This window comes from Gracilinanus agilis, chromosome 3, assembly GCF_016433145.1.
Source record: "Gracilinanus agilis isolate LMUSP501 chromosome 3, AgileGrace, whole genome shotgun sequence".
Taxonomy (NCBI): domain Eukaryota; kingdom Metazoa; phylum Chordata; class Mammalia; order Didelphimorphia; family Didelphidae; genus Gracilinanus; species Gracilinanus agilis.
In genome coordinates this window covers 333,759,059-333,785,471 of record NC_058132.1, presented here as the reverse complement: position 1 = coordinate 333,785,471, position 26,413 = coordinate 333,759,059, and the positions used below count along the sequence as shown (strand labels likewise).

At 35.7% G+C, this 26,413-nt stretch overlaps 1 protein-coding gene across 2 annotated transcripts in view; it reads left to right on the top strand.

Annotated features, from left to right (window-relative positions):
• The window catches only part of CEP63 (centrosomal protein 63), a 47,136-nt gene that overhangs the window by 14,666 nt on the left and 6,057 nt on the right, over window positions 1–26,413 (top strand). The window contains exons 3-11 of one of the 2 annotated variants that reach the window (XM_044669996.1): window positions 340–435; window positions 905–1,027; window positions 3,967–4,080; window positions 10,201–10,434; window positions 11,488–11,630; window positions 13,276–13,413; window positions 20,289–20,403; window positions 21,479–21,676; window positions 23,414–23,500. In XM_044669996.1, coding sequence (XP_044525931.1) covers window positions 340–435; window positions 905–1,027; window positions 3,967–4,080; window positions 10,201–10,434; window positions 11,488–11,630; window positions 13,276–13,413; window positions 20,289–20,403; window positions 21,479–21,676; window positions 23,414–23,500 — 1,248 coding nt within the window. The remainder of the gene's footprint in view (window positions 1–339; window positions 436–904; window positions 1,028–3,966; window positions 4,081–10,200; window positions 10,435–11,487; window positions 11,631–13,275; window positions 13,414–20,288; window positions 20,404–21,478; window positions 21,677–23,413; window positions 23,501–26,413) is intronic. The other variant, XM_044669997.1, reaches the window with a different exon arrangement.

The window sequence follows — 26,413 nt, the reverse complement described above, 5'->3', positions numbered from 1 at the left end:
CCTTCCTTCCTTCCTTCCTTCCTTCCTTCCTTCCTTCCTTCCTTCCTTCCTTCCTTCCTTCCTTCCTTCCTTCCTTCCTTCTCTCTTATTGTTAGGCTAATGGTGGCCTCTTGTTATCTTTACTTCCTAATATTTTGTATGTGGGGAAATTAGATAACCAAATGTTATTGTAGTTAATCAAATATGAATGGGAGCTGCCCTAGAAGTAAAATTCTTGAAGTTTGTGATTGTTTTACTGTGGATACAAATTCTCTCTCTCTTGGCTCTGATCTCAATAATTAACATTATTGGAAATTTATTTTTTTAAATATTAAAAACCCCACCCATCTTTTTCTTTAGGTTGGGATGTTGCATCAGCAGATGGAAGAGCTGGATAAAACCAAGCAAGAAATGGCTGTAGAATACAAACAAGAATTGAAGAAACTTCAGGAAGAAGTAAAGTACATTTTCATTAATTTACTTGACTTATTTATTTCTTACTTATGGGAACTTTTCAAAGTAATCTAGTTTCTCCTTTTTTAACAAAGATCTGTTTTTTTGTGAAAGGTAGGGCTAAAAACCCTTATCCTCACCCCCTCTCTTACTCAGTTATTTGGTACTTCCTATTGGGCAGAAAATCAATTTTAATTTTCTTGGTAGATTTTTTAAAAATTTTAACAGCAGTGTAAAATTATTTTTCTTTTATACCTTGTATTCCTTTATTTAATAAAAGAAACCCTTTTCATTTATTACATCTTGTCAACACTTCTTTTAATGGTGGTGTTAACTGTCTGATCCACTTTTGATATAATTGTCTACGTATGTTGACATATTCAGTATGTTCCTCTGGTATCACTTTTAAATTCTTAGATTTAGTTTAAATAATTAGACATTTAATAAGAGGTGAAATTGACTGTCTTCACAGCTAACGAAACTAAAGAAAGGCTATGAAAAGCTTCAGAAAAAGCAGATAAAAGAGTCCAGAGGTGGCATCAAAAATCATAGGGAGGACTCAGCCGAAATGGAGAGGTTAAATGGCAAAATAGAGGTATGATGATTTTGTTCATAGTAATTGTCAATCTTCTTACAGGATAATAATTTGGGAAGGGGATGTATTTCCTGAATAAGCTCTTTTTACCATCAGTGGTCTTTACACGTGAGAAAATTCAGAGCACCTTCTATCATATTATGGTTCCTTTTCGGTCAAGAAGTAACTGTACCAATTTAATAGAATGCAGTCTATAATTAATATCTATACATTATTGTTTTTGCCTGTTAAAGCTTCTTTTGTGGAAGAAGAGCTATTTTTCACATTGCCTTTATCTTTTTTAAAGTTTATTTTTAGAAAAATACTTTTTGAACATAGACCTTATAATCATCAAGATGGCCAAATAATTGCTTTTAAACTTTTTTTAAGTGTATTTTCTTAAAGCCCTGAGAGCTTTTTAGGGGTGAGGCTACATGTAGGGAAGGAAAACATGGTAATATTAAGATTGGACTTTTTCATTTACTCTCTACCTGGACTGTTGTAATAGCTTCCTCACCAGTCTTCCAAATGCTGATCCATTCATCACATTGCTAACAATTTAATCTTCAAATATATTTTATATATATAACTCAAATATATATATAAAACTCAAATTTATATATATATAAAATTCAAAACTTTATATATACACGCACATATATATATCTCAAACTTCAGTAATTCAGGCTTCTTAGTCTGGAATTCAAAGCCTTTGGCAATCTAACATTACCTTATCTTCAAAAGCTTTTCTGGGGGCAGCTGGGTAGCTCAGTGGATTGAGAGCTAGTCCTAGAGATGGGAGGTCCTAGGTTCAAATCTGGCCTCAGACACCTCCTAGCTTTGTGACTCTGGGCAAGTCACTTAACCCTCAGTGCGTAGCCCTTACCACTCTTCTGCCTTGAAGCCAATATACTGTATTGACTCCAAGACGGAAGGTAAGGGTTTAAAAAAAAAAAAAAAAAGCTTTTCTCCTCCTAATCCTGGATTTACACTCTCTTCTCAGTCACTAATTGTTTCTCCCTACCAACTATCCTCAGTACCATAATTCTCACCTGTCTTATATACTTATGTACTATTTTGTTTTATAGTGATATATGTGGCATGCCTCCTTTCACCCATTAGATTTCTAAACTCTAAGGTGGAGAAGCATATCTTTTATTCAATCCTTTTATATCCCCAGCACCTAGAATTGTGCTTTGCACAAAGAAATAGTTTGAAAATTAAAATTGGGAAGAAAAGAAGTAAAGAATTAATATGAAGATATGGTGAAGGGAAGATGATGATGATGATAATAATAATAATAGTAGTAGTATTTATATGATACTTTAGAAATACTCATTTTATCTTTATAACAATCCTAAGAGAGGTAAGTGCCATTATTATTCCCCTTTTACAAATGGGGAAACTGAGGCAGATAGCAATTGGACTGTTATACAAAACTTGGTAAGGATCACAGAGTCTCAGTTTCCCTTTTCATTTCCTTTAGTTTAGCTATCTTATGGACCTCAGGTTGATCTCTGATTTTTCAATTTATTTTTCCTTTCCTAATGCCCCAAGAATTTTAGTGCTTACTAGAGATTATATTTCAGAGAAACTTCTTTCTAGGATGAGGAACTTTTTACAGAAGGCAATAATAACTGCTCTGAGAATGAGAAAACCTGGGTTCTAGTCTCTATTTGACTACTGTTTGGCTTGTCAGCAATGCTGTACAAGTAGGAAGAGGAGAAGGATGAGGGCATAAAGGACCTGAGGTGGATAGAGCCCCAGGGCCTGGCCATGTCATTTTGTCTCCTGAGTCTCTTTCCTTATCTGCAGAGTGAGAATAATAGCAGTTGTACAAAAATCTACTTCATAAGATTTTTGTGAGGATCAAATAAATGACAGTTTCTGAAAGCACTTTACAAGTGAGGGAAAAGATATGTAATTGTAAGCTGCTATTATTATAAGTGACTTGGATCTTTCTTTTTAAAATGAGGAAGATGGACTTGGTGGGCTTCTTCAAGCTCTTACGGTGTAAAATTTTGCGAGTCTAAAATTTCGAAGCTCAAAAGCATTCTTGCACCATTTTGCCAGTGGGAGATTATTTTGGGTCACCCAGCTTTCTGTAGCTTTACTAGCTGGTAAGAATGTAAAAGGTGGAGAAAGATGTTTCATAGCATTGTTGATATTTGTGCTTACCTGGATCTCTACTCCTTGGTGGCTCTCTTATTCCTTCATCTTATTACTGCAACTTACAGATTCTCCTAACTTTGGCAGTTTCTAAAATATCTCTTGTACAGATGGTAAGGAATTCATCACTACTGCCTGAAATTTTTACTCTTCACTTTTCTAACATCTATAAATTGTTACGTAAAGACATGATTAATGGAGTAGATGAGATTTTCAGACTTGAGGAAACTTGGAGAAAATTTAGTGAGGATATAAGGACATATGGTTTTTAGGTGAATTTGTTTTGTGATTCAATGCTCACATAATTATAACCACCAGATGCTGGCTGGCTTCATGGCATTTTTGTTACTGTCGAATTCTCATTTTCCATGAATTTTTAAATATTTGAGTCACAAATAGCTGATAACTATAGTTTCAAAATAGAATTACTAAATTTTATTTGGACAATTTTTTTCTTTGAAAATTAGAAAATTATGACTATTAACCCTTAGGTGGCAGCAAATTTATAAAACTAGACATGAACCAAATAGTATTCAACATCCCTACATTACACACTTCAGCAGTAGTGTGTTAAATTCGGAAAGACAGAAATCTAGAGGCACAGTATATGAGGAGATGAGAATTACTGTATAATACATTGGATGACTGAATAATGGCATCCCTGCTGTGGAGAAAGGCCCACCTCTGTCAGGGATGGGGGTGGGGGGTGATAATTAGAGTAAGAGTGAAAGTTGGAAGTAGTGACAATAGAGGATGCATTTATAAGTCAGCTGTCCTGGTTGCCTTTGCAGGACTTCCGTCAGAAATCACTAGAGTGGGAGAAACAGCGATTGATTTATCAGCAACAGGTGGCATCTCTGGAAGCACAAAGGAAAGCTTTGGCCGAACAGTCAGATATTATTCAGGTAGAGTTAAAACATTTAAAAAGAAATATAAACATTTGGGTCAATTTAATTCAGTTAGTACATACCTATATGCCATAATGCCTTCTCTTTTTCTTCTTTGGATAGTTATATTTATGTGGTGGATATAAGAGTGTCAGCCTTTCTCCTTTTATACCTCTTAGTTTTTTTGAGTTACTAGAATGGGAAATGGAGGATAGGATGAGTCAGCTTTTTTACTTTATTTCTTCTTTATTACAAGCAAGTAGTTAGGTTTTATATAGTGGAGAGGAGAAAGCCTAGTATTATAGGCTCCTTTTGGAAATTTAAATCTAGCAAATTTGAGGGAGTTTCATCTATAAGCTGCTGTTTGCATAGCTGAAGTGGTTAAAACACAGTTCACACTCTTCATCTTTAGTGGGCAAAGGTAGCAGTGAGGTTGTGAATACCATTTGGATAAGAAGACCTCATTTAATTATTCTTGAACAGTAAAAACATTCTAGGATTTATATAAAATACAGAGGCATTGTTTATTAAAGTCACAGACTAAATTTCATCCAGCAGATGATACAAATTCAGAAAGTATAATAAAGAAGGATGCAAAAACCATGGTTGACCCATGCTAGTTTTTGTGAGAGAAAATTTCATAAAACCTTAATTTTTAAAGCAAAAAGTCAAATTAGATAGTGCAAAAAAAAATCCACTCATGTTTCTGTACCTTTCCTCATGAAAAGGATATGAATCAGGACACCTTAATATTTTAAGGTATTGTGGTTGAAGTGGAGAGTGAACCTCTGAGAATTAGAGATCTACAGCATCATGGGTACTAAAGCTATGGAACAAAAAAATAGCAGTTTAGAAGTGGACTCTAAAGGACAGTGATGCAGCCTCTTTCTCCTCTTTGGCTTCTCTCCAATGCATTTTTCCTCCTTACTTCCCTTCCAGTTTTAAAAAATATAATATTGTAATACTGAGATAGAACCAGCAGACTCCTTATGTATTAGGGGCATTTGCCTTAGCGTTATTCAGCTGAATCCTCCAGAATAGGGAGCTGGACCACTGTCCAATAATAAATGCTGAGCAATTAGTTGTATCTTTTTATTTTCACTATTGCTTTTGTTCAGTTGTTCAACTAACTCTTCATGAGCCCATGGATCATAGCTATCCATATTCTTTGCAAGGACATCGCCATCGTTTGCTACTTCCTTTTCCAGGGGATCCAGTGCATGTTCTTAGCAGGCGATCAGAGGTTAAGTGACTTGTCCACAGTTAGGAAGTATTTGGGGACACATTTGAATGTAAGTCTTCCTGTCTCCAAGCCCAGCATTCTGTCCACTGAGCCAGTTGACTACCTTCTAGGTATTCCAATGTAAAATGACTTGCCCAAGGTCACACAGCTAGGAAATATGTGAGGCTGTGGATTTGAACTGAGGGCTTCCTGACTCCAGACTCAGTAATTGCTGAAAATCATAGCTGCCTCTTTATATTTACTATTTCTCATGAAATTGGATATTTATGAAGAATATGGGAAAAGGAGCCTTTTTTCTACTTATATTCAAATCTAGTTACTCAAACACTTTCTGAGTCAAACATAAATATGTGAACAATTTTAAAATATTGATTTTCTAATTAGCATGGTTAATTGAGAGTTGTGCATATGTATATATTTTGCTTTTTAAATTATTGAATCTTTTCCTGAATCAATAAAAATTGATCCACAAGTATTTATTAAGCATTTATTTCATGTCAGGCATTTTGCCTGTGATTAAAATGAAACAATTGCCATTCAAATTGATAACAGTTCCAAAATGCAGGTTCAGTTTGGATTATTGAACTCAGTGGTAGTAGGGAAGGGAATAAGAAGGATGCAAATACTACACAGTGAATATCTAGGAAAAATTGAAGGAAAAATAAAAAAATCAAGACCATTAGCACAAAACCAAATCTTTAGCTCCTAAAATTGGAACATTAAAGAGTTTAGAACATACATTTTTTAAATACTTAGCTGACAAATAATTACTAACCATTCAAGAACAAATTCTAAATTCTTTACAGAATTCTGGAAGTTTAAAAGCCTCTTACTCAAATCACAACCTTCCATTAAGATTTGATAATTGTGACTATTTTGCATTATATTGTTAGCATAATAGCATTAATGAAGTGACTACAATATAGTTGAAGTTCATATTGACTCTTATCAGAATAGACACTGACAGATTCTTGCTGAGATTTTACTGTTAATGGTTCTTGAAGCTATTGCTGAGTAGAAACTCCTGCAAAGAGATAGTTTATATTGATGGAATTGGAACTGACACTGATGGAGATTTTATGAAGCATTGATGCTGGCAAGTGCCATTGATTTATACTGGGAATCTCTTAAGGGAAGTCCTTGTTCCTTGTGTCATAGTGCTTCGATGACCTTGCTTTCACATCTTTGCTGCATTTGGGACTACACAAAACAAAGAACCACAAAAATTACCTTGCTCTGATATTCTCCCTCTTACCCCCTCTGCTGCTTTTAGCTCCTTAGTCTTTAGCTTTTGTCTCTTTTTCTCTCATCTTGTGATTTACTTTTCTTTTTTCCTCTTCATTTAAGTCAATGTCTCTTCTGACTGCTGTACTGTTAGAAAGCTATTTTTAAAAATAATCCCTTTTCTAGAGACATATCACACATGCTGTCCAGACAGCAGATAAGATTTCTGATTTCTGCTAAGTCAGTAGTAGATGTGTAGTTTTTAAAGTGAACTGAAAGTTCTATATGTCATTCTCATTTTTTAAATGTGCTAATAAAAGAAAATAGGACTAAGCATTTTTGTCAAATCAGTGTGTTAGTAACTTAATCCTAAGAGTATATGTCCGGGTAGCCAGATCATTCAGTGGAGAGAAAGCCAGACCTAGAGATGGGAGGTCCTAAGTTCAAATCTGGCCTCAAACTTTTGGGCAGATCACTTGACCCCATTGCCTTGACCTTGCTGATTTTCTCCTTTCAAACCAATAGTATTAATTCTAAGACAGCAGGTAAGGCCTTAATTTAAAAAAAAAAAAAAAAAAAAAGGTTTATGCTATCTGGAATAACAGTCAGAATTTTAAAAAGATGAAACTTAATAAGGATAAGCATAAAACTTTGCCTTAGGTAGAAAAAAAAACTTCAAATTCATAATAGTAGAAATTTGACTAGATAAAGAGTTGTGTCTAGATAATAGTTGACTAGAGTTCGATATGAGTCAACAGTGTGGAGTAGCTAACTAAAAAGTCTCAAAGTATACTGTGACTGGATGTCTGGTGTCCAGAATGAAGGAAGAAATAGTTTCACTGTACTTTTCTATTCAGATCACATTTGGGGTTGTGTGTTCAGTTCTAGGCACCATATTTAATTGGGACTGCTGGGTTGACAGGTGGGTGAGGCATCTTAAAACCATATCTTATGGAGATTGTTTGAAGATGCATTTGGGTAGTCAGTCAGGAACAAAAAAGAAAATAGATTTGAGCAACTTACAGTGTCAAAGAACAGAAATTATATTGAGGAATCATCAAGATAAATCAAGAAGATAAAGCAAATTAGTAGAGGCCATATTGATGGATGAATGACAGTTTCACATATTATCAAGAATGTTTAATTCATCCTTTTTATGCCAAGTTTCTGGGAGCCTGATCTGTGCCTTAGGGGGAAAATGCTAGCAAACATAGGGCTTTAAGAAACAGTCCTCACCTATAAGGAGCTTATAATTCAATAAAATCTTCAAGAACTAAAACCTATATAGCTTAGTAAGTCAATCAATTTAATCCAGAGAAATAATGTGTTTGCATAGAGTTAATTTAAATGCTACTATGGTAGTATGAAACCTAAATTTCCAAAGGATTCATTATTTCTTCACTGTGATGAAACTCTGTTTTTGGAACTTATATTTTGAAACCCATCTATTCCATAATACATGAGACCTAGGGAGTTGCCTGAAGCACATAGAGGTCAGATGATTTGTCCAGGGTCATATAGTAAGAGTCAGTAGTAAGATCTGAGCTCAGGTCTTCCAGACTAAGTGCAGCACTTCCTAGTCTACTTTACTGTGTCTCCATGACATGTGACTTCTTGTATAGTTAGTTATTTTAAATGAATTACATGGATGAAACCATCTTGATATTTAGTTCAACTTCTCAAGTGTTTCACTACCAAAGCCCTTAGCACTATGTCAGTGAACTTAGTAAAGAGGTGTTCTGTGTTTGATTAGAATGACTCAAAACCTTTATATTAAATACTCACCCTCCCTCTGTATTATTTCTAGAAAAGTAGCCTATAAACTGCAAGAATTGAAACAGTATCTCATAGCTGGATTTTAATATGTTCAAACCCACATATTCTTTCTCAGAATGTTTTAAAATGAATAATGTACAATAAAAAGGAAACAATTATGGTGAATATGGTTATCAAAATAATTTTTCAAAAGTTCATGGTCTCTGGGCTAAGTGCCCTTGCATTAGGCACTAGAACTCAGTGCCATGTGCTAGAGATTAAAAAAAAAAAAGTAAAAGTGTTTTTCCCCCACAGGGTTTACATTCTAGTGAGGGAGACGTGATAGTATGTGTGTGTGTGTGTGTGTGTGCACATGTGCCACGTATCAGTGTACATCAGTATCATCTATGCATATCAGATATAGTGTAGCCTTGTTGAGGAAGACAGAGGTGAGCGGGGGAGGAGAGCAGAAAAGGCTTATGAGATGAGTTTGAAGAACACCAGGGATTCCAAGAGATGGAGGTGAAGAGGAAGAGCATTCAAGACATGGAAATGAGAAATGGAATATAGGTGAAGAACAGTAAGAATACAAAATATATAGGGAGGAATAAGATATGAGAGTGCTGAAAATGTAAGATAGGGCCTCCTTTAGAAGATCTTTAAAGGCTAAGTGAAGTTTATATTTTACTCTAGAGGGAATGGAGAGCTACTGGAATTATTTAGTTGGGCATAGGGTAACATGTTCAAATCTGCACTTTAGGAAAATGTATTGGACTATGGAGAAATTTGAAGTAGTGAGACCAATTAAAAGACCATCACTGTAATGCTAACAAGAAGTGCTGATGGCCTGAATTAGAGTGATGATTGTATGAATAAAGAGGAAGAGGCATATATGAGAGATAATGTGGAGAGAGAAGTGACAAGATTTGACAACTGATTGTCTTTCATTTGGGGTGAAGGCAGTGTGAAGAGTCAAGGACGATAGAGGTTGTGTACCTTGGTGACTGAGAGGATGATATTTTTAGCTCAATAGAGAAGTTCAAAGGAGGGTATTTTTGGGGAGAAAGCGAATGAGTTCTATTTTGGACTAGTATTTGAAATGCTTGTGGGATATCCAGGTGGAAGTATCTGGAAGGCAATTGATGATGCAGAACTGGAACTTGGGAGAAAGAGGAGGGCTAGAATAGCTCTGGGAGTCATCTTTATAGTTATAATAATTGAACCTAAAGGAGCTGAAGAAGTCACCAAGTGGGAGATAGGGGAAAGGAAAGAGAAGAAGCCTCAGGATAAAGACTTGGACTATTAGAAATAACCCACAACTGGTAGCCATGACACAAATAATGAACTACCAAAAACTCTTCACAAGGAAAAGAATGAGGATTAAGGAAGGGCCATTAGACTTGGCAAGAATGCTTGATACATAAAAGGCACTTTAAAAAAAAAAGTTCATTGAATTAGTTGAATAGACAATTAAGACATTTTTGGTAAATTGGAGAGTAGTTTGAGTTGAGTGAGGTTGTAAGTCAGCAGAGATTCAGAAGATAGAAAAGAGGGAGTGGAAACTGAGTGTAGAAAGCTTTTTCAAGAAATTTGTCTGAGGAAGTGTGGAAAACGACAATAGTAGCAGAGAAGATGGAAAAATAATCCAGTGAGGTTAAAGGACAGGGGAAATTGGGACATATTTACAGGCAACAGGAGATGAACCAGAAAATGAAGATTAGATAGTAGAGAAAAGAGGGCTAATAGTTGGGACAATTTGCTGGAGAAGATGGGAGAGGATGAAATCACAGGGGTTGGCCTTGGCAAGAAGAGCAACCTGTTTGCCAGAGTGTGGGGCTAGCTTCATACTAGTCTTACTTATTAATTTCTGGTTTTGACTGTTTCATTTTAACTCATCACTAGTCCCATCTTTCTAGGCTCAGCTCACCAATCGGAAACAGAAACTAGAATCTGTGGAGATTTCCAGTCAGTCTGAAATTCAGCACTTAACCAGTAAGCTAGAGAGGGCCAATGATACCATATGTGCCAATGAATTGGAAATAGAGCGTCTCAACATGAGGGTAAATGAATTGGTTGGAACCAACATGACCATCCTGAAGGAACAACAACGACTTGAAGAAGAACTGAGGCACTCTGAAAATCTGTTACAGGTCTGAGTAATAATTACTGTAGTTGAACAATAACAACTTTTTTTGTCGTAATTAGAGGAAAAAGAAGTCATATTTTATTTCCTAAAACTTTTTCTTCTCCCATCCTATTGCTGATAGACTGACTGAATCTCTGCCTATTATATATGGATGTAGCCAGGGGTATACTGTATCCTTGGTTCACAAGAGCCAGTTGTTAAATTTTAAGCATTCATCCTTTGGAAATTGGCAAATGCTACAAATCAGGAATTGATTTATTGTTTTGTTTTTTTGTCTAGACTTAAGAAATCGATGGTGAAAATGTTAATAATTCAGATTAAACCTAAAGTGTGTCATGCATACATTTTTTCCCCTTGAGAGATGTTGGTAAATATTTAACTGTATACTTCTGCATGTAGCTTTTTTTCCTTTCTTTTTTGCATGAGACATAAAACCATCTAGATCTTATGATCACTTAAGACAGCTTAAATAATATCAGTTTTTACATGTTTTATTGAGGGTTTTTTCAACATTGTTTTCACCTCTCAGGGACTACCTTTCTTCTCTCTACTCCCCCAACAGAACTCTCCTTTGTGATAAGTGTTAAGCAAAACAGATTATCACACTAGCTTTGTCTAGCAATGAGTGCCTTGTTCTGCACTTTAATCTACCATCTCTCTGACATGAAGAGTCATGCTTCAGTGTTAATCCTCTGAACTCAGAGTTGATCACTGTATTGATGAGAGTTCTGAAGTATTTTTGAGTGGGATTTTCCTTTATACTGTTGTCATCACATAAATTATTCTTCTTAATTAACTGAATTAATTTATATATATATATACATATATATATATACGTGTGTGTGTATATATATATATGTACACATACACATACACATACACATACACATACACATACACATACACATACACAAAGAAGTCAAAGACAAAGGGAAAGGATATATTCCCTTTGTCTTTGACTTCCTTGGGTAATATACCCTGTGTTATATTTGGGTCAAAGAATATATATAGTTAAGTAACTTTTCTGGTATAATTAATAGTAATATTCTTTCTGTAGGTTCTACAAGAAGAAAAGAAGGAGTTGGAAGTAACTGTCCGATCTCAAGAGGATTTCATCAATGGTTCAATGATTCAGAAGGAGAAATTACAGAATAAATTTACAAATGTATCCAAAAACTTACATTCTACAGATCTCATCAGGTATACTTTTTTATCCAAGTGATTCATTATTTGTTGATGGTAGGTTCTCTTTTATAGCACCTGAAGGATTATCCTTAATAGATGAGTAAGTGTGTTGCAGGTGATCCCTGGAGGGCACCTGGAAGATAGGGACTGATGAAACCCAGCCTAGGGAAGAGCACTTGCATTAGAAGCATCAGGAAACTGTTCTTGCTCTCCTGAGCCAAGGAACAAGGTCAGTTTGGCTTCTGTTTTATAGAAGCCAATAACTGAATAATCCAATTTTGCAGAGAGTGGTGTAATGGAAAGAGCTGGACTTGAAGTCTTGATTTTAACACTTGCTAGCTGAAGAATCTTGCATAAGTCACTTAACTTTATTGAGCCTCAGTTTTGGTCATCTACAAAATAGGACTATCTTACTCTTAGGGTGGTTGTGAAGGAAGAGCTTTGCCAATTCCTAAAGTTCCATTTAAATGAGTTATTAATAAGAACTAGTTATAAAGATTGTTGTGGGGGGGAGTATTTAGCATTTTGCTTCAACAAGGAGTGAATTGACTTTGTTTTTAAAGTAGAAGCAGGAAGTAGCTGAAAATGGTTGGTTGTATTTGGAAGAATCTCTCAACTTAAGACTGTCTCTGTGGCTGGAATGTGGTCTAACCTTGATTGGCTATTAGTGAAAATAAACAATGGGCTCTTGAGATACAAGGTCTAATGGGAGATTAGTTCCTATGTGTGTGCTTTGAGACTATACCTAGTTCTTGTAACATAACACATCTAACGAAGTAGAAAATATAGAAGAGTTTGAGGTACTCTGAACTACAAATTTTTCTTTCTTTTTCTCAGTATGGGAGACAATAATGGGAATGAAGGATAGAAATTAGAATCTTATTATGCAGCTGGGAATGATGGAAGAAGGAAACTGTAGCAAATAATTATAGATGAAAGACTGTGGGCTTATGATATTTGAACCAGTGAATTAGTCCTCCAGTTTTTTGAGGGGCAAATAAATAAAAGGCGATGATGGTTCCCAACTAGAACGGACTTCTATGATTCATTGTTTGTCCAGCTGGTCCTTGTGGTCACCTTTAGTTTGATGTAGAATGGCTAAAAGATTACATGTGGTCTGAAGCAACTAAGATAATTCCTCTTTTATAAGAACCTCAGTGTGAAGGCCAAATTTTACATTCCCATTTTTATTCCAAAAACTAGTCTAGGTACATAATTCTAGAAAGTTTTTAGACGCCTGTACTGGGATTATTAATTTTCTTTGCTTAAATACAATTTTTTAAAAGTAATTTTTCCAAGTAGAGAACTCTGTTCCTTTCCAACTTTTTGAGGATAGAAGGATTTTTTGGAAAAAAGAAAACAGATGTTGATTTAAAAAGATGTCTTTTTATTTACTTGGTTTTGATCCCTTCAGAAACATTAAGCCTAGCGACTAAGAAGAAGTGAATAAACTACTAACTTTTTGAAACTTCCTGATCTATTAGCCTATCAGGATTTTAAGTAGTGCATTGTACATGTGTATCTTAGGAATATTAGAGTCCAATGAAAGTCCAAAATCTAGACTGAGGTTTAACCATCAGAATGTGGGTATTATAATTATCCAAGTTGTCTCTTGCTTGTATGCAAAGGCCTTCTGGAATGATCCTGTGTTTTTGCATAGGTCACTGGAGGTCAGCCTTCAAGAAAAGGTTTCTTCCCCTAAAGGCCAGATGAACCTAGAGAATGTTTTTTCACTGTTGGATTTTCCACAGACCAGTGAAGAACATCTGCAGGCAGAGGTATCTCGTCTTGAAGGCAGGTAGATGGAATTATATGGAAAAATATTTGATCTAGTTTGTCAGTACATTAAATATTTTAAGCCACTAGTTTTTTATAAACTCTACTGTGATAGTCATAACTCAAAAAAGTTAATTGTTTTAAAAACATAAATGTAGGATCCTTCACAGAGTTAATCATATTGCAAATAGAAACCAGAAGCAAGAGATAATTGATTGTTAGTAGATAACTTAATAAGGAAGTGGGAGAGCCAGCAGAGCACTGTTTGTTATTTAGGAATTAATAGAAGGGAAGCAATTCTAGATCAAGGATTTCCCCTATAATAGTTGTAATTTAACCTTTTTGACTTCATGCATCTTAAGAGCCAAATATCTCTGAGTAGAAATGGTAGTCTGTGGTAATTTTTATTTTCTTGAAAATCTTACATAATTCACTCTTAGAGGATTATTATCATTCCTGACAGGGATAACATGAGTAAGTGAAATTCAGTAATAAGATTTCATTTTATTCAGTATTTCTAATAGATCCATCTTAAAAATTTTCTGACTTCCTATATAATTTCTTTATATTTTTTTCTTTTACTTTTTTAATCTTGGAACACTTGTGATGGTCTTTGGTCATAAATTTTGAAGCATCCTTCAGTGTACATTTTATAAAACAAAATCTCTTAAGGCCAAAATTTAGTCTTGTTATACTTTATAAATTACTTTTGCTTTTAGTTTATAATCCTCATTTTCTTGATTTTGTAGTAAAAATAGTTGCAAATGGTCAATTTGTCAATTGTAGCACAAGTCACAGTGTTAAAAATAATGACAGGTTTTTTTTTAAATTCAAAAGGAAAATAGAGAATCAACTAATGTAAATTTTTGCAGTCATCTTTGGCATAATATTTAAATGGTATTTTGTTTAGGTAATTACTTAAGATTGTAAATAAAACTTTCAAAAAAGTCAAGAAATGAAGAGATTTGCTATTTTTCTAGGATTAGTCTCTTGGTTTCATTGAACCCACACAGCATTTTTGAATGTTAATTTATTTGGTAAATTTTAATGGTAGCTTATCCAGTAAATTGGATGGGTTACAGTCGAAACCAAAGATCTTACTGATTAAAAAGCATACTTATTGAACAGTTTAGGGTACAGTCATAAATGATACAGATTAGAAAAAGATGTGAACTGGATGGCATCACTTTTTTTCAGCTTCTTACAATGTAGTTGAGTGAGTCAAAAGTTAGCACACAGAATTTTTGAGAACATTATAAGCATCTTGTTGATAAATATTTACAAACACACATATAAAAACACATACAAATACATTTTATTTTTTTGATGTATTTGCAGACAGGAACAGCTAGGTGGCTTAGTGGATAGAGTACTGGGCCTGGAGTCAAGAAGACCTGAGTTCAAATCTGATCTCAGATGTTTACTAGCTTTGTGACCTTAAGCAAGTCCTTAAATCTGTTTTCCTGTTTCCTCTTCCTTAAAATGAGCTTAAGAAGGTCATAGTAAATCACTCCAGTATCTTTGCCAAGAAAACACTACATGGGGTCATGAAAGAGTTGGACATAACTGAAACGACTAAACAACAGCAACACACTCATACCTGCACACTCAAATTTAGGAATGATCATTAGAAAATAATTTGTTGGTGGAAGCTTACTGATGATAAATAAAATTTGAATGTCTTGAAGGGATAATTATGGATGGTAGTGGTGGTGGTCATGGTGGATGGGCATCTTTTAGGCAAGAGAATAAAGATATATGCAAAGAACAGAAGGCAAAGTTAGAAAGTCTGTGGGAATCGGCACAACATACTTTGACTTGAGTGAGTCAGAATTTATAGTGTGAGAATTAAAATTAATATCCAATAATATTTAATAAGATTTATTTATAAAAACTTGAAGCAAGGGAAGAAAAAAATCTCAGTAAAGAAAAGACAGTTTTCCCAGCCTCGCATGCAGGAAAAGAGAGACAGAGTTACAGCCAACTATATACAAAATGTGACCACTCAACATGATGGAGAGATTAGAAGGAATTCTGGGAAATACTAAAGGAATTCTGGGGCACGTAGTTCAAAGGTAAAAAATTTCCACTTATACATTCCCCTCTGTGATCCTGTTGGGAGACCAGTATCCCTAAAGGGATCATTTTAAACATAACCAGCTTATAAATTGCAATAATTTGTGGATAAAAGGAAAAGAACAAAACCCATGATTTCTAGGTTGACAAAAAAGCCAATTTAGGGGCAGTCCCCTTTGGTGTAAGAGTATACATTCAAAACAAATGTATTCAACCCCCCACAGTTCAATTTAGCACATCCCAAAGTTCACTCTGGATCTTCTGGTGCAGCGTGTGGTCTCTATGGGCATCTTCATGGCACCTTCTCCAAAAAGTTCACTTTCTGGATTCTGGGAGGGAGCAAGTTTTTTATCCTAAAATTGCTCTCAAAAGAATTTAAACTTCGCATTATAGGATAATAATACAATCTCCCCTGAGGAGGATAGTGACACAGGGATAACTCAGGGATACATGGCTGAGTTATGAGGTATACGAATCAATTGGCAAAAGAAAATCAAAAACATCAAAAAATTCAAATAAAAGAGAAAAAATAACTTGTGGGTGAAATATAAAATATCAGAGTCTTGTGTGTAAAAATTCTAAGTAAAGGAAAAATAAAGGTATAACAGGTCCTTGAATCAGGACCCAATTAAAGTGATTTATGTAATTAAGCACTTAACCCAATCAGTAGCCAGGACTACAGAAAGTTTGCCATACAGAAAAGGGACTAGATTTTTTTTTTTAGTAGCAAATGGGAAATAGTATTTTCTGGTCTGATTTCACCTTTTCTCTCAGGGATACTGGAGCCAGGATGGCAGCCAAAGTGAGGTGCTTGGTAGAATGTGGTTTAAGGAAGATCTGCCTCTGACATATGTCAAAACAGCTGTAACCTTGAACCCCAGACAAGTTCAAGTCTTCTTGTCTTGGCTCAAAATCTCCCCATTCCCACTTGGATTGGTTTGATCTCTTTGACCTTGTGCTTGATTGACACTATGCAGGTTACCTTTGTGCTTCTTTGGCACTGTGCAATGGCTCTTTTTGGTCTCTTCTGGAATAAGACAGAATTATTAAGCAAAGTCCCATAGCTTTTTAAACAATCAACAGTATTATTTCTATAGTCTAAAGCTTTTTGAGTATGCAGGGACATTAGGGATAATGTACATTTTTAAACTTAACCTAGTACAAAATTAAAAAAAAAAAACGATAACTTTTTAATACTGGTAATATGTGCTTCAAGTTCAAAAAAGGAGAGGAAAAAATAAAAATCAAATACTATAGTGCACATACTAGGGAAAAAATGTTTTAAAAATCAAAAATATATAGCTTACAATTAGTGACACACTCTGTCAGCCAAGGAAGGGTAGAATACAAAGGTTTCTCACCCAAAATGAGATCCATTTCCTTTTTAACTTAGCCATGAACCACTTTGTGAGTACAAATGATTTTCACAAAGTAGCAGTTTTATAAAACAGTAGTATAGTAGATGATGCACATTCAAAGAAAGTACCAAAATTCCCAAATATAGTACCCCCATTAATGACATTAGCAAACAAAACCACTATCATATAGGAATTCACATGAGTCTCTATATAGCCACTTGTTGTATGACATTTAAAAAACCTATGAATTCATGGATACTTGTCACAAATTCTACAGATGTAGCAAATCTTTCAACCTTGGCAAAGATATTTTTAACAAAGTCTATTATTGCCATCATTGCAAAATGTGGCAGAAGAGCCTAGAAAAAACACAAGCCTTTGTACTGCTGATAAAAACCTTTTGGAGTTTAAAACGTCACCAAGAATCTAGGTTGTTCTGGTGGAAGGGTAGAATTGAGCTGACTGGTTAAAAAACCATGCAGAAACTACTTTCGCTTCATGATTTATATAAAACTTTTGTGGCAGGAACTTCTACTTTGCTCTCTACCTTTAATTCAACATTTCTTTTAATATATATGTATATGTAAATATCATTCCGAAGCTACTACTTATCTAAAAATCATTTCTGAAGACCCCTTAAAATTAATTGAGATATTTAGCTCATTAAATTCTCTAAAGGTTGTATATAGTTGTAACCAGTTTTTATGGAGTCCATCCATTATCAATTAATGAAGGCAAAAATGAAACAAAAGGCCATTTAGGCAACGTGACCTTGATGGATCTGGTGACAAACCCAGCATACATAAGTAGTTATGGTTTTGCCACTGGAAAAAAAAGTTTGTGCAAGGTGTTTATGGGCTTTTACAATATATGTTCTTCAGTACAGTCATAGGGGAAAGGTACAAATAAAGATAATGTAACAGAATATCTAATAGGCAAAACACAGTAGCTTAACATAAAGATATTGTTTAGATTAATACATGAACTTAAAAAAAATTAAACCTTAAAGCAAATAATCAGCAAAATACAATAAGCATGGGGGGCAGCTGGGTAGCTCAGTGGATTGAGAGCCAGGCCTAGAGACGGGAGGTCCTAGGTTCAAATCCGGCCTCAGACACTTCCCAGCTGTGTGACCCTGGGCAAGTCACTTGACCCCCATTGCCTATCCTTACCACTCTTTCACCTATAAGTCAATACGCAGAAGTTAAGGGTTTAAAATAATAATAAAAAAAAATACAATAAGCATGACAGGATTTACGGGCAGTGAATTCAGAAGTCCTTTTCTCCAGTTCCAATAGACTTCTGCACTATTTGGAGGGGAACCAAAACTCAAAAAGTTAACATCAGTAAACTTCCAGATCTCTTTAAAGTTCCTTCCCCTCTCCATTATTATCATCCATTTTCATTTCTTTCCTCACACCTCTGGAGTTCCCCATATATGCACTGGGCAGAATCTCCATTCTGCATTTTAAGAGTATTTAAGATTTTCAAAACTTCTTCAAAATATTTCAGTTTTGTCTGTAATTCAAGCAGCCTAGCTTGTTGCTGCATATTCTTAAGGAGAAGTAAATAAAATGGGAAATATCCAATGAAAATTAAAACTGCCAAGAAAAGAATTAAACAGAGCCAGTCTAATAGGCTTGTCAGCTTTTCCAACTTAAACTGTTCTTTCAGAGTTTCAAGCATATTTTGTAACAGCATTATTCCTCAAAAAAAATGCTGAATAGATTTTATTTATAGGTAAAACAAAGACACTGACTTGAAGGGGGTGGAAAAGCCTTTTAGTGTTAGGTTAGAGGCCTGTAAAAAGCCATTCTCCAGTCCTTTCCTCCCTAGGGGCAAAACTTCTAGGAAGAACAATAGTGTATTTGCATATGAGAGAGGGCTTCTTTTGGTGTTTTGCATCAGGAGAAAAGGGGGAAAAAAACAGAGGCAAAATCCCCAAAACTCTGACTTTAAATTCACCTCTTTGGGTTATCTGCCCTCCCTATGAAAAACTCTCAGTAGCTGGCTTCTAAGCCAGAGTTTAAAGTCAGCTTTAAAAAAAATCTGCTTGAAAACTAGAAGGGGGTGGAGCTGAATAGCACAGTTTTTTTTTTTTCTGTTCCACACTGTGCTCCCCTGTTGAAAAGCAACTAGCACAAGCTTGAAAAACCATGTGGGCATGTGGTGGGGAGGGAGGGGTAGGCCAATGGAATTGGGGATTTTACCCTTCTATGTGAAAAAAGTGGTGCAGATGGCAGGAGGGTCTGGTTGTGGGTTGTCAGAGGCTAGAGACTAGGTGGGTACCACTCAGCAGCGGCAGGAGCTCAGGCAATGGGTCTGGGAGAGCGCAGAGTGTGCAGAGAGAAGAGGTTGCCCCCGCTCTTGGCTCTTGTGGTGGGTGGGCAGTATCTAAACCACTGGGCAAACTTATTGTCTTTACTGAAAAAAAGCTGAGTAAAAAATTTGAGAATTCATTTTCCAATGTGGTATCCAAATAGTGAGAATTAAAATTAATATCTACATACTTCAAGTATTATATTTAATAAGATTTATTTATAAAAACTTGAAGCAAGGGAAGAAAAAAACTCAGTAAAGAAAGCCAGTTTTCCCAGCCGCGCATGTGGAAAAAGGGAGAGAGACAGAGTTACAGCCAACTATATACAAAACGTGACCACCCAACATGGTGGAGAGATTAAAAGGAATTCTGGGAAATACTAAAGGAATTCTGAGGAATATAGTTCAAAGGTACAAAATTTCCACTTATACAATAGTGTAGAAGCATGAAGAATGAAGCTTACAGATGTGTACCACATTTTGAGTGCTTAGTAGAGATGACTAAATTTCCTGTAAGAGATTCTTACCCTGGAGTCTGTGAATATGGCCTTTAAAAATTTGATTTGAACTCGTGTCTTCCTGACTCTTAAGCACAATACTCTATCCACTGTGCTACCTCTTTATCTGGCAAGACATTGTGAGGTGATAAGAACTGAAACCCAAGTGGTAGTTAGACGACTGAAGAAAAATGGATGACTCTTTAAGAGGCTAAAGAAAGGAAGAACAATTAGGGCTTTTAAACATTGTTTGGACTTTTTTAGTTGGGCTGGATTGGGATGTTGCAGTTTTTATAAAAGAGAGACAGATAAAAAAATAACTCCAAGTTTTTAAGCCTTGAGAACAGAGAATGATGGCTTTGATATGGTGATAAAGAAACTGGGAGTAGATGCTAATTTTTTATTGGAAGAATTTATTATTCTGAACTGAGGGCTTTTAATTTTTAATAATTTCATCAATAGGACATTTAAATAGATATTTGTTTTGAATCCCCTTGAGGTTAGTGAATTGGAAAGTTGAGTAGGTAAGTGTAGAGGTGGAGATTTGGAAATCTTCCTTGACAAGAGTGTTAAAATAATTTTGCTGCTAAGAAGATTTGGCTACTCCTAAATTTGAACTCTTCTTCTTTTATTTTCCTGTCGTCTAGCTTGGGATCTGTGAGTACAACATGCAAACAGCTAAGCCAAGAGCTAGTGGAAAAACATGAAGCGCTCAAGGTGATGGAAGACTCTAACAACCAGTATAAGATGGAGATTAAAAAAGTAAAGTTCTATTTATATATGTTATAGAATTATACTATATATAATAGACTCAGAAACACTAAGGTCACATAGCTGAGATTTGCATATAGCTCTTTTTAACTAACATTCAGAGAATCTCTGGTTATATAGTAAAATAAGTTACAGGGAATAGGTAGGGGATTAGAGGGGGAAACACAAGCAGGGTAAAACTAGTCCCTCACTGACTTGGGGCTAGGTAACAAACTATCACAAACTTAGCTGGGGAAATAACAAAATAACAAAACCCAAACACAGCCAGGGAAACAGGGAAACTTAACAGTGGGTTCTTGTAATCTGGGAAGGAGAAGTCAAGGAAGCTTTTATAAAAGGTTTAATAAAGGATCAGGGATAGGAAGTGGAGGTAAGAGGATCAACTGTCACTAAATGTCTATGGGTAACTGCCAAGAGAATGTTGGATAGGGTAAATGGCTTCTCTAACACTAACTACAAGTAGCCAGTTTAGGCAGGGTTGATAAAGCAGGGGTTACTGGGAATCTCACAGAGAATGGATGAAAGCACTGGATGGTTTTCAAGCTGGATCAAGTCTCTTGAAACTCCAGGTAAACAGCCAAGTAAATCCACTGGGGAAGTCAGGGAGAAAGATATATCTTTATGTCCACCATATAAGATAACACTCTATTCTCAATATGAACTTCCTTGGTTTGATAGATGATCTTGAATATATTTCCCAAGGCACAGAGATAACCCAGAATCTGCAGGCTCTTCAGTCAGTTGCTAAACTCCAGCTCCCCAAAAGCCAACAGCCATTAGAGTCACTGTGTAAAGTCCCTCTGCAGCATTCCAGGTTTGGAATGTTCAGCTCTGCCAGCATTTCCTGGTCTACTTTTTCACTAAACTATAATAAAGCCTAATCTGTAATTTTCCTATGACAATAGACAATTAAGCAAATGGATCATGTCTGCAGAAAACATTTAGGAAATACAGGCATATTGAAAACATCAGTGCTTATTTATAGTTAGGATAGGGATGAATATTTACATTATCTACATATCCCTAATTCAACTTTTTTGGACTTATATTACTTGTTTCTTTGTAGCTAAAAGAGCAGATATTGCAGAATGAGCAGACTTATAATTGTGCTCTTGAAGGAATGAAAATAGAAATTTCCAAACTGATGCGGGAGGTGCATCAGCGTGATATAGCCATTGCTTCAGTCAGTGGAACTAGCTCTGAAATGGAACGACACCTCAGATCTGAACTGGGAAAAGCAGAAACTAAAGCAATGGACCAAAAGGTAAACCTACAGTGACTTGTCTTTGCTTGGGAACATAGTATTCTCTTGAAGTCAGAGATTGAAAAACCATAATTTTTTATGCTGAATAGGTTTCCTGTTATATTTCGCCCTTTGCATGTGATATGTGTCTAGTCAGTTCATATGAAGAAGTACTTGAATAGTTCCATTACTAAAAGCAAAGCAAATCTTTTAAATATCTAGCATTTGTATTTTACTTAAAACATTTTGGCATTGGGTTAGGAGACAGAAAAGTTGAATCATTTCTACTTTGACCAATGTTGCATGGATTGATATTGTTCAACTTTTTGGTCGAACTTCTTGCTTTCTTCATCTTTAAATTCAGCTTATAGAATCAGAATTGAAAACAAGTGTTAGAAGATATCTAGCCTTCTAGATGGAGCTTCTTCCCAAGGTAGTATTCCTTGCCAGAAGGTCATTTAGTTATCAACTCTTTGAATATTTCCAGTGACAGATTACAAGGTACAGCCTATCCCCTTATTTTTTTTTTTAAATATATAATTTGTATTGATTAATTAAAAATTTTTTTCCATGGTTACATGATTCATGTTCTTTCCCTCCACTCCTCCCATCCCCCTTCCATAGCCAACATGCAATGGGTTTTATTTGTGTCATTGATCAAGACTTATTTTCGTATTATTGATATTTGCACTAGGGTGATTGCTTAGAGTTGTCTACATCCCCAATCATATCCCCATTGACCCATGTGATCAAGCAGTTGTTTTTCTTCTGTGTTTCTGCTCCCACAGTTCTTTCTCTGGATGTAGATAGCGTTCTTTCTCATAAGTCCCTCAGAATTGTCCTGGATCATTGCACTGCTACTAGTAGAGAAGTCCATTACAATTAACTGTACCACAGCATATCTCTATGTATAAGGTTCTCCTGGTTCTGCTCCTTTCATTCTGCATCAGTTCCTGGAGGTCAATCCAGTTCACATGGAATTCCTCCAGTTCATTATTCCTTTTAGCACAATAGTATTCCATCACCATCAGATACCACCATTTGTTTAGCCATTCCCATTTTGAAGGGCATCCCCTCATTTTCCAATTTTTTTGCCACCACAAAGAGCACAGCTATAAATATTTTTTGTACAAGTCTTTTTCCTTATTAACTCTTTGCGGTATAAACCCAGCAGTGGTATAGCTGGATCAAAGCAGCCTATCCCCTTATAAGAGAGTTCTACCTGTTAACTTTTTTTTTTATCTTGAATTGAAATTTGCCACCTTATAACCACCACCTACCAAATTTTGATCTACCTATCAAATTACTTGGAGAGGTTCTATGTTACAGTTAAATTCTTCTTATATACTGCCTTCTTACAGTTAATAATGAATAAATCACTATATAGCTACATGTAAACATCTCCTTCTTAAAAAATGGCTTTCTAAAAGCCAAGTTTTGTGGGGAAAAAAAGGGCTCAGTTCCTATTAAAAAAAAGCAACTGTTAGAAACAGACTACAGCAGTTAGTAAGAGAACCAATTCTATGTAATGCCTAGAACCTCATTGGGCGGTGGGAGGTGGGGAAGGGAGGGTATGTGGATTTAGAAGAATTTGTGCTTGCTTGCCAGGAAAAACCCTGACTGCAGAAAGAATTTTGGGATTCCTCACAGACCAGAATCATCACATAGGACTGGTGCCACAAAATCTATTTTGGAGTATGGTGTGTTTCAACTTAATGTTTGTAGCCTCATTAATTCATTTACTTTGCTTCTGCTTAGGATATTTTGACACAACTGGAAGCACTCAGGTTAGAAAATAAACAACTTTCTGACACCTTGGAGGATATGGAATCTGTACCTATAGGGGTATGTAAATAGAGAATTGCATTTACTTTCTAAAGTTTTTAAACAATTATGTAGAACCAGCTGACAGGAAGTAGGGAGGAGAGCCATGTAATTAGCTTTTTACACTTAATTTTTCAGTAATAAGAAAATAATAGCAGTAGTGAAAATAGAGAATACTATTCTTTCTTGCCTAGAGATTTTCATATGCTGTGATGCAGAAAGCACAGTTCCTAATATAAGTCACTTCATATTATTATATTACGTGTAAAATCTTCCTACAATACTTCACTGGTATATGGACATGCTTTTATTTTAAAGACATTTAATTTTCCCAATTATATGTAATATGTGCATGCTTTTGATGGCTACAGGTTTGCTAATGTTATTGTTATATATTATAGTCAGTTATTATATATTATTGTCAGCTATTATATATCATAGTCAGTTATATAGAATTAAAATTATGAGACTGGCCTCAAATTAATAATTTTATTAAATCAAAAATAGTAGGAGAAAAGATGGAAAAATAGGAGAAAGATATATAGTTTACTTATTGCTCCATTTAGCTTGCTATGCTATGGCCACCATGAGGGCCCTTAGCCACATTATACAGGGAATTCAGCACCAAACACAGAAGCGAAGAGAACAAAATTTGCTCTTGCCTCAGTTTATCAAACTTCTCTACCCACTAACTCCCACACATCACATCTTGGGAACCAACCATAGCTCTCTATTTTGCCTGCGCCATCCAGTGGGGCAGTCCAGGGGGTATTGCAGGGAAGATCACTCTGCTACCCTGGGCTCATGACCTCTTGACTCTACTGCCACATATTTTTGGATGTTATTCTATCCTTGCGAATAAATTCACTCAATAATTTCCCTCACACAGTCCTCGCTTCTGGGCTGAGTTGAAACTCTCAACAGGTACATGTAGTTGAAAGGGGGAAGGGTCAGTTCCCTTTTCACACTAAATATGTTATAGATGGACTCCATGCATTGCTGCAACCAAAACAATTCATTTCCTGGCATACCACCAACCTTCAAATAATATGCCTCTCTGCTCTTGATAATGCTGCCTTTCCAGTAGCAGGCATCCCAGCTGCCATTTGGTCCTACACTTGAAGTCTTTCCATTATGGTAGAAAGTTCTGAGGGTTCTACTTTGCTGGTAAAAAGAAACTGGGGTTGTCACCTTGTCTCAGCAAGCCCTCAGAGTAGGATTTTAGCTCTCTTCTACAATAATACATACTTTAAAAATCAGAATTAGTTTAAATCATCTCTATATAGTTTATCATTGGCTATGGAGATTTCTTTTTACTCTTATAAAATTGCTTATTTATTCTGATCATGACCTTTTCTTTTGCCAATCACTCCATGAGCATTTAAGTTTATGCTTTGTGTCACACTGTGCTGGGAGCTAGGGGTCTAAAGATGACAAAGTCCTTGCCCTAAAGAGCTGACTTTGTATGGGGGAGACCACATTACATTTAAATATACAAAGACATAAAGATATAGAGTATATATGCAAATGAATACAAGATAATTGGGTAAGAAAGTATCACTTTAGCAGAAAAGGACTTTTGTAAGGAGATGGTACTTGAACTGAGATTTTAAGGAAACCAGGATCACTAAGAGGTGATGGTACAGAGAATTGCCATTCCAGACTTGAATTAGAGCCTGGACTAAGGCGTGGAGATGTGGGGAGGAGGTGTCAAATGATATATGGAAGGAACAGTAAGAAGACTAGGCAGGATGGACTTATCCCTGGAGAGATTAATGTAGAATAAGCCTAGAAAGGCCTGGTATCATAGATGCATTTTATGGATGAAGAAATTAGACCCAGAAAGGTGGTGACTTGGCCAGGATTACCAGGTCTTCATGGTTCTAAAACTAGCACCCTGTTCCCTTGGCTATGCTTCCTCTTGCAGGTTAAAACCTTGTGGCCACTGTGCTTAAGGAATTATCGTGTTGGCCAGCTATGTGGAGCATGGGTTGAAGAGGGGGAATGTTTGAATTAGGGTGGCCAGTAAGGAGAAAGTAGCAATAGTTTAGGGGACAAATGAAAAGGCCTAAGCTAGGATAATGGGCACTACTGTAAGAGAAAAAGGGATGAATGCAAGAGAGACTGAAGTCAAGAAGAATTGGCAGCTCTCTCGATTATAAATGAAATTCTTGAAGTCTGTATAAATTTTTTTGCCAATCTAATTTTTAGAAGTTGTGATTGTTTGTTGTATGTTTACACATACCTTAATTATCCCACTTTTTATCTTCTTAGGTGTGGAAGGGGATTAAGTCATTTCAATTTTGCTTTTACTCTTTATTCTTTAAAGCACCTAAGATAGTGGCAGTTTCACTTGCAGCAGGAGCTTGGAATGATGGCCCATCCTGAGGCAGTACAGTACTATGGATGTAGCACAGGATCAGAACTTTGAAGACTTGGGTTCAGATCCTGCCTCTGACATTCTTTCACTGGATCATATCATATTTCACTTCCACAGAGTTTAATTTCCTTTTTTAAAATAAAATCTTGGATTTAGGTGGTCATGCAAGTCTTCCAGTTTCTATATTCTATAAATCCAATGTATAGAATGCTAGGATGGGATGAAGGGGGAATCATTACTCTAAATCAGTGGTTCCCAAACTTTTTTGGCCTACCACCCCCTTTCCAGAAAAAATATTACTTAACCCCCTGGAAATGAATTTTTTTTTTAATTTTAATAGCAATTAATAGGAAAGATAAATGCACCTGTGGCCATTACTGCCCCTGGATTGCTGCAGCACCCACCAGGGGGCGGTAGAGCCCACTTTGGGAATCACTGCTCTAAATCATTCAAGTTATGAGGTTTTTTAGGAAAACAATATAATGTAAAATGATCTAAGCTATAAATCTTGTCAGAAAGAAGTGTTAGAAAGTGCTAGAAATATTGTCACTTCC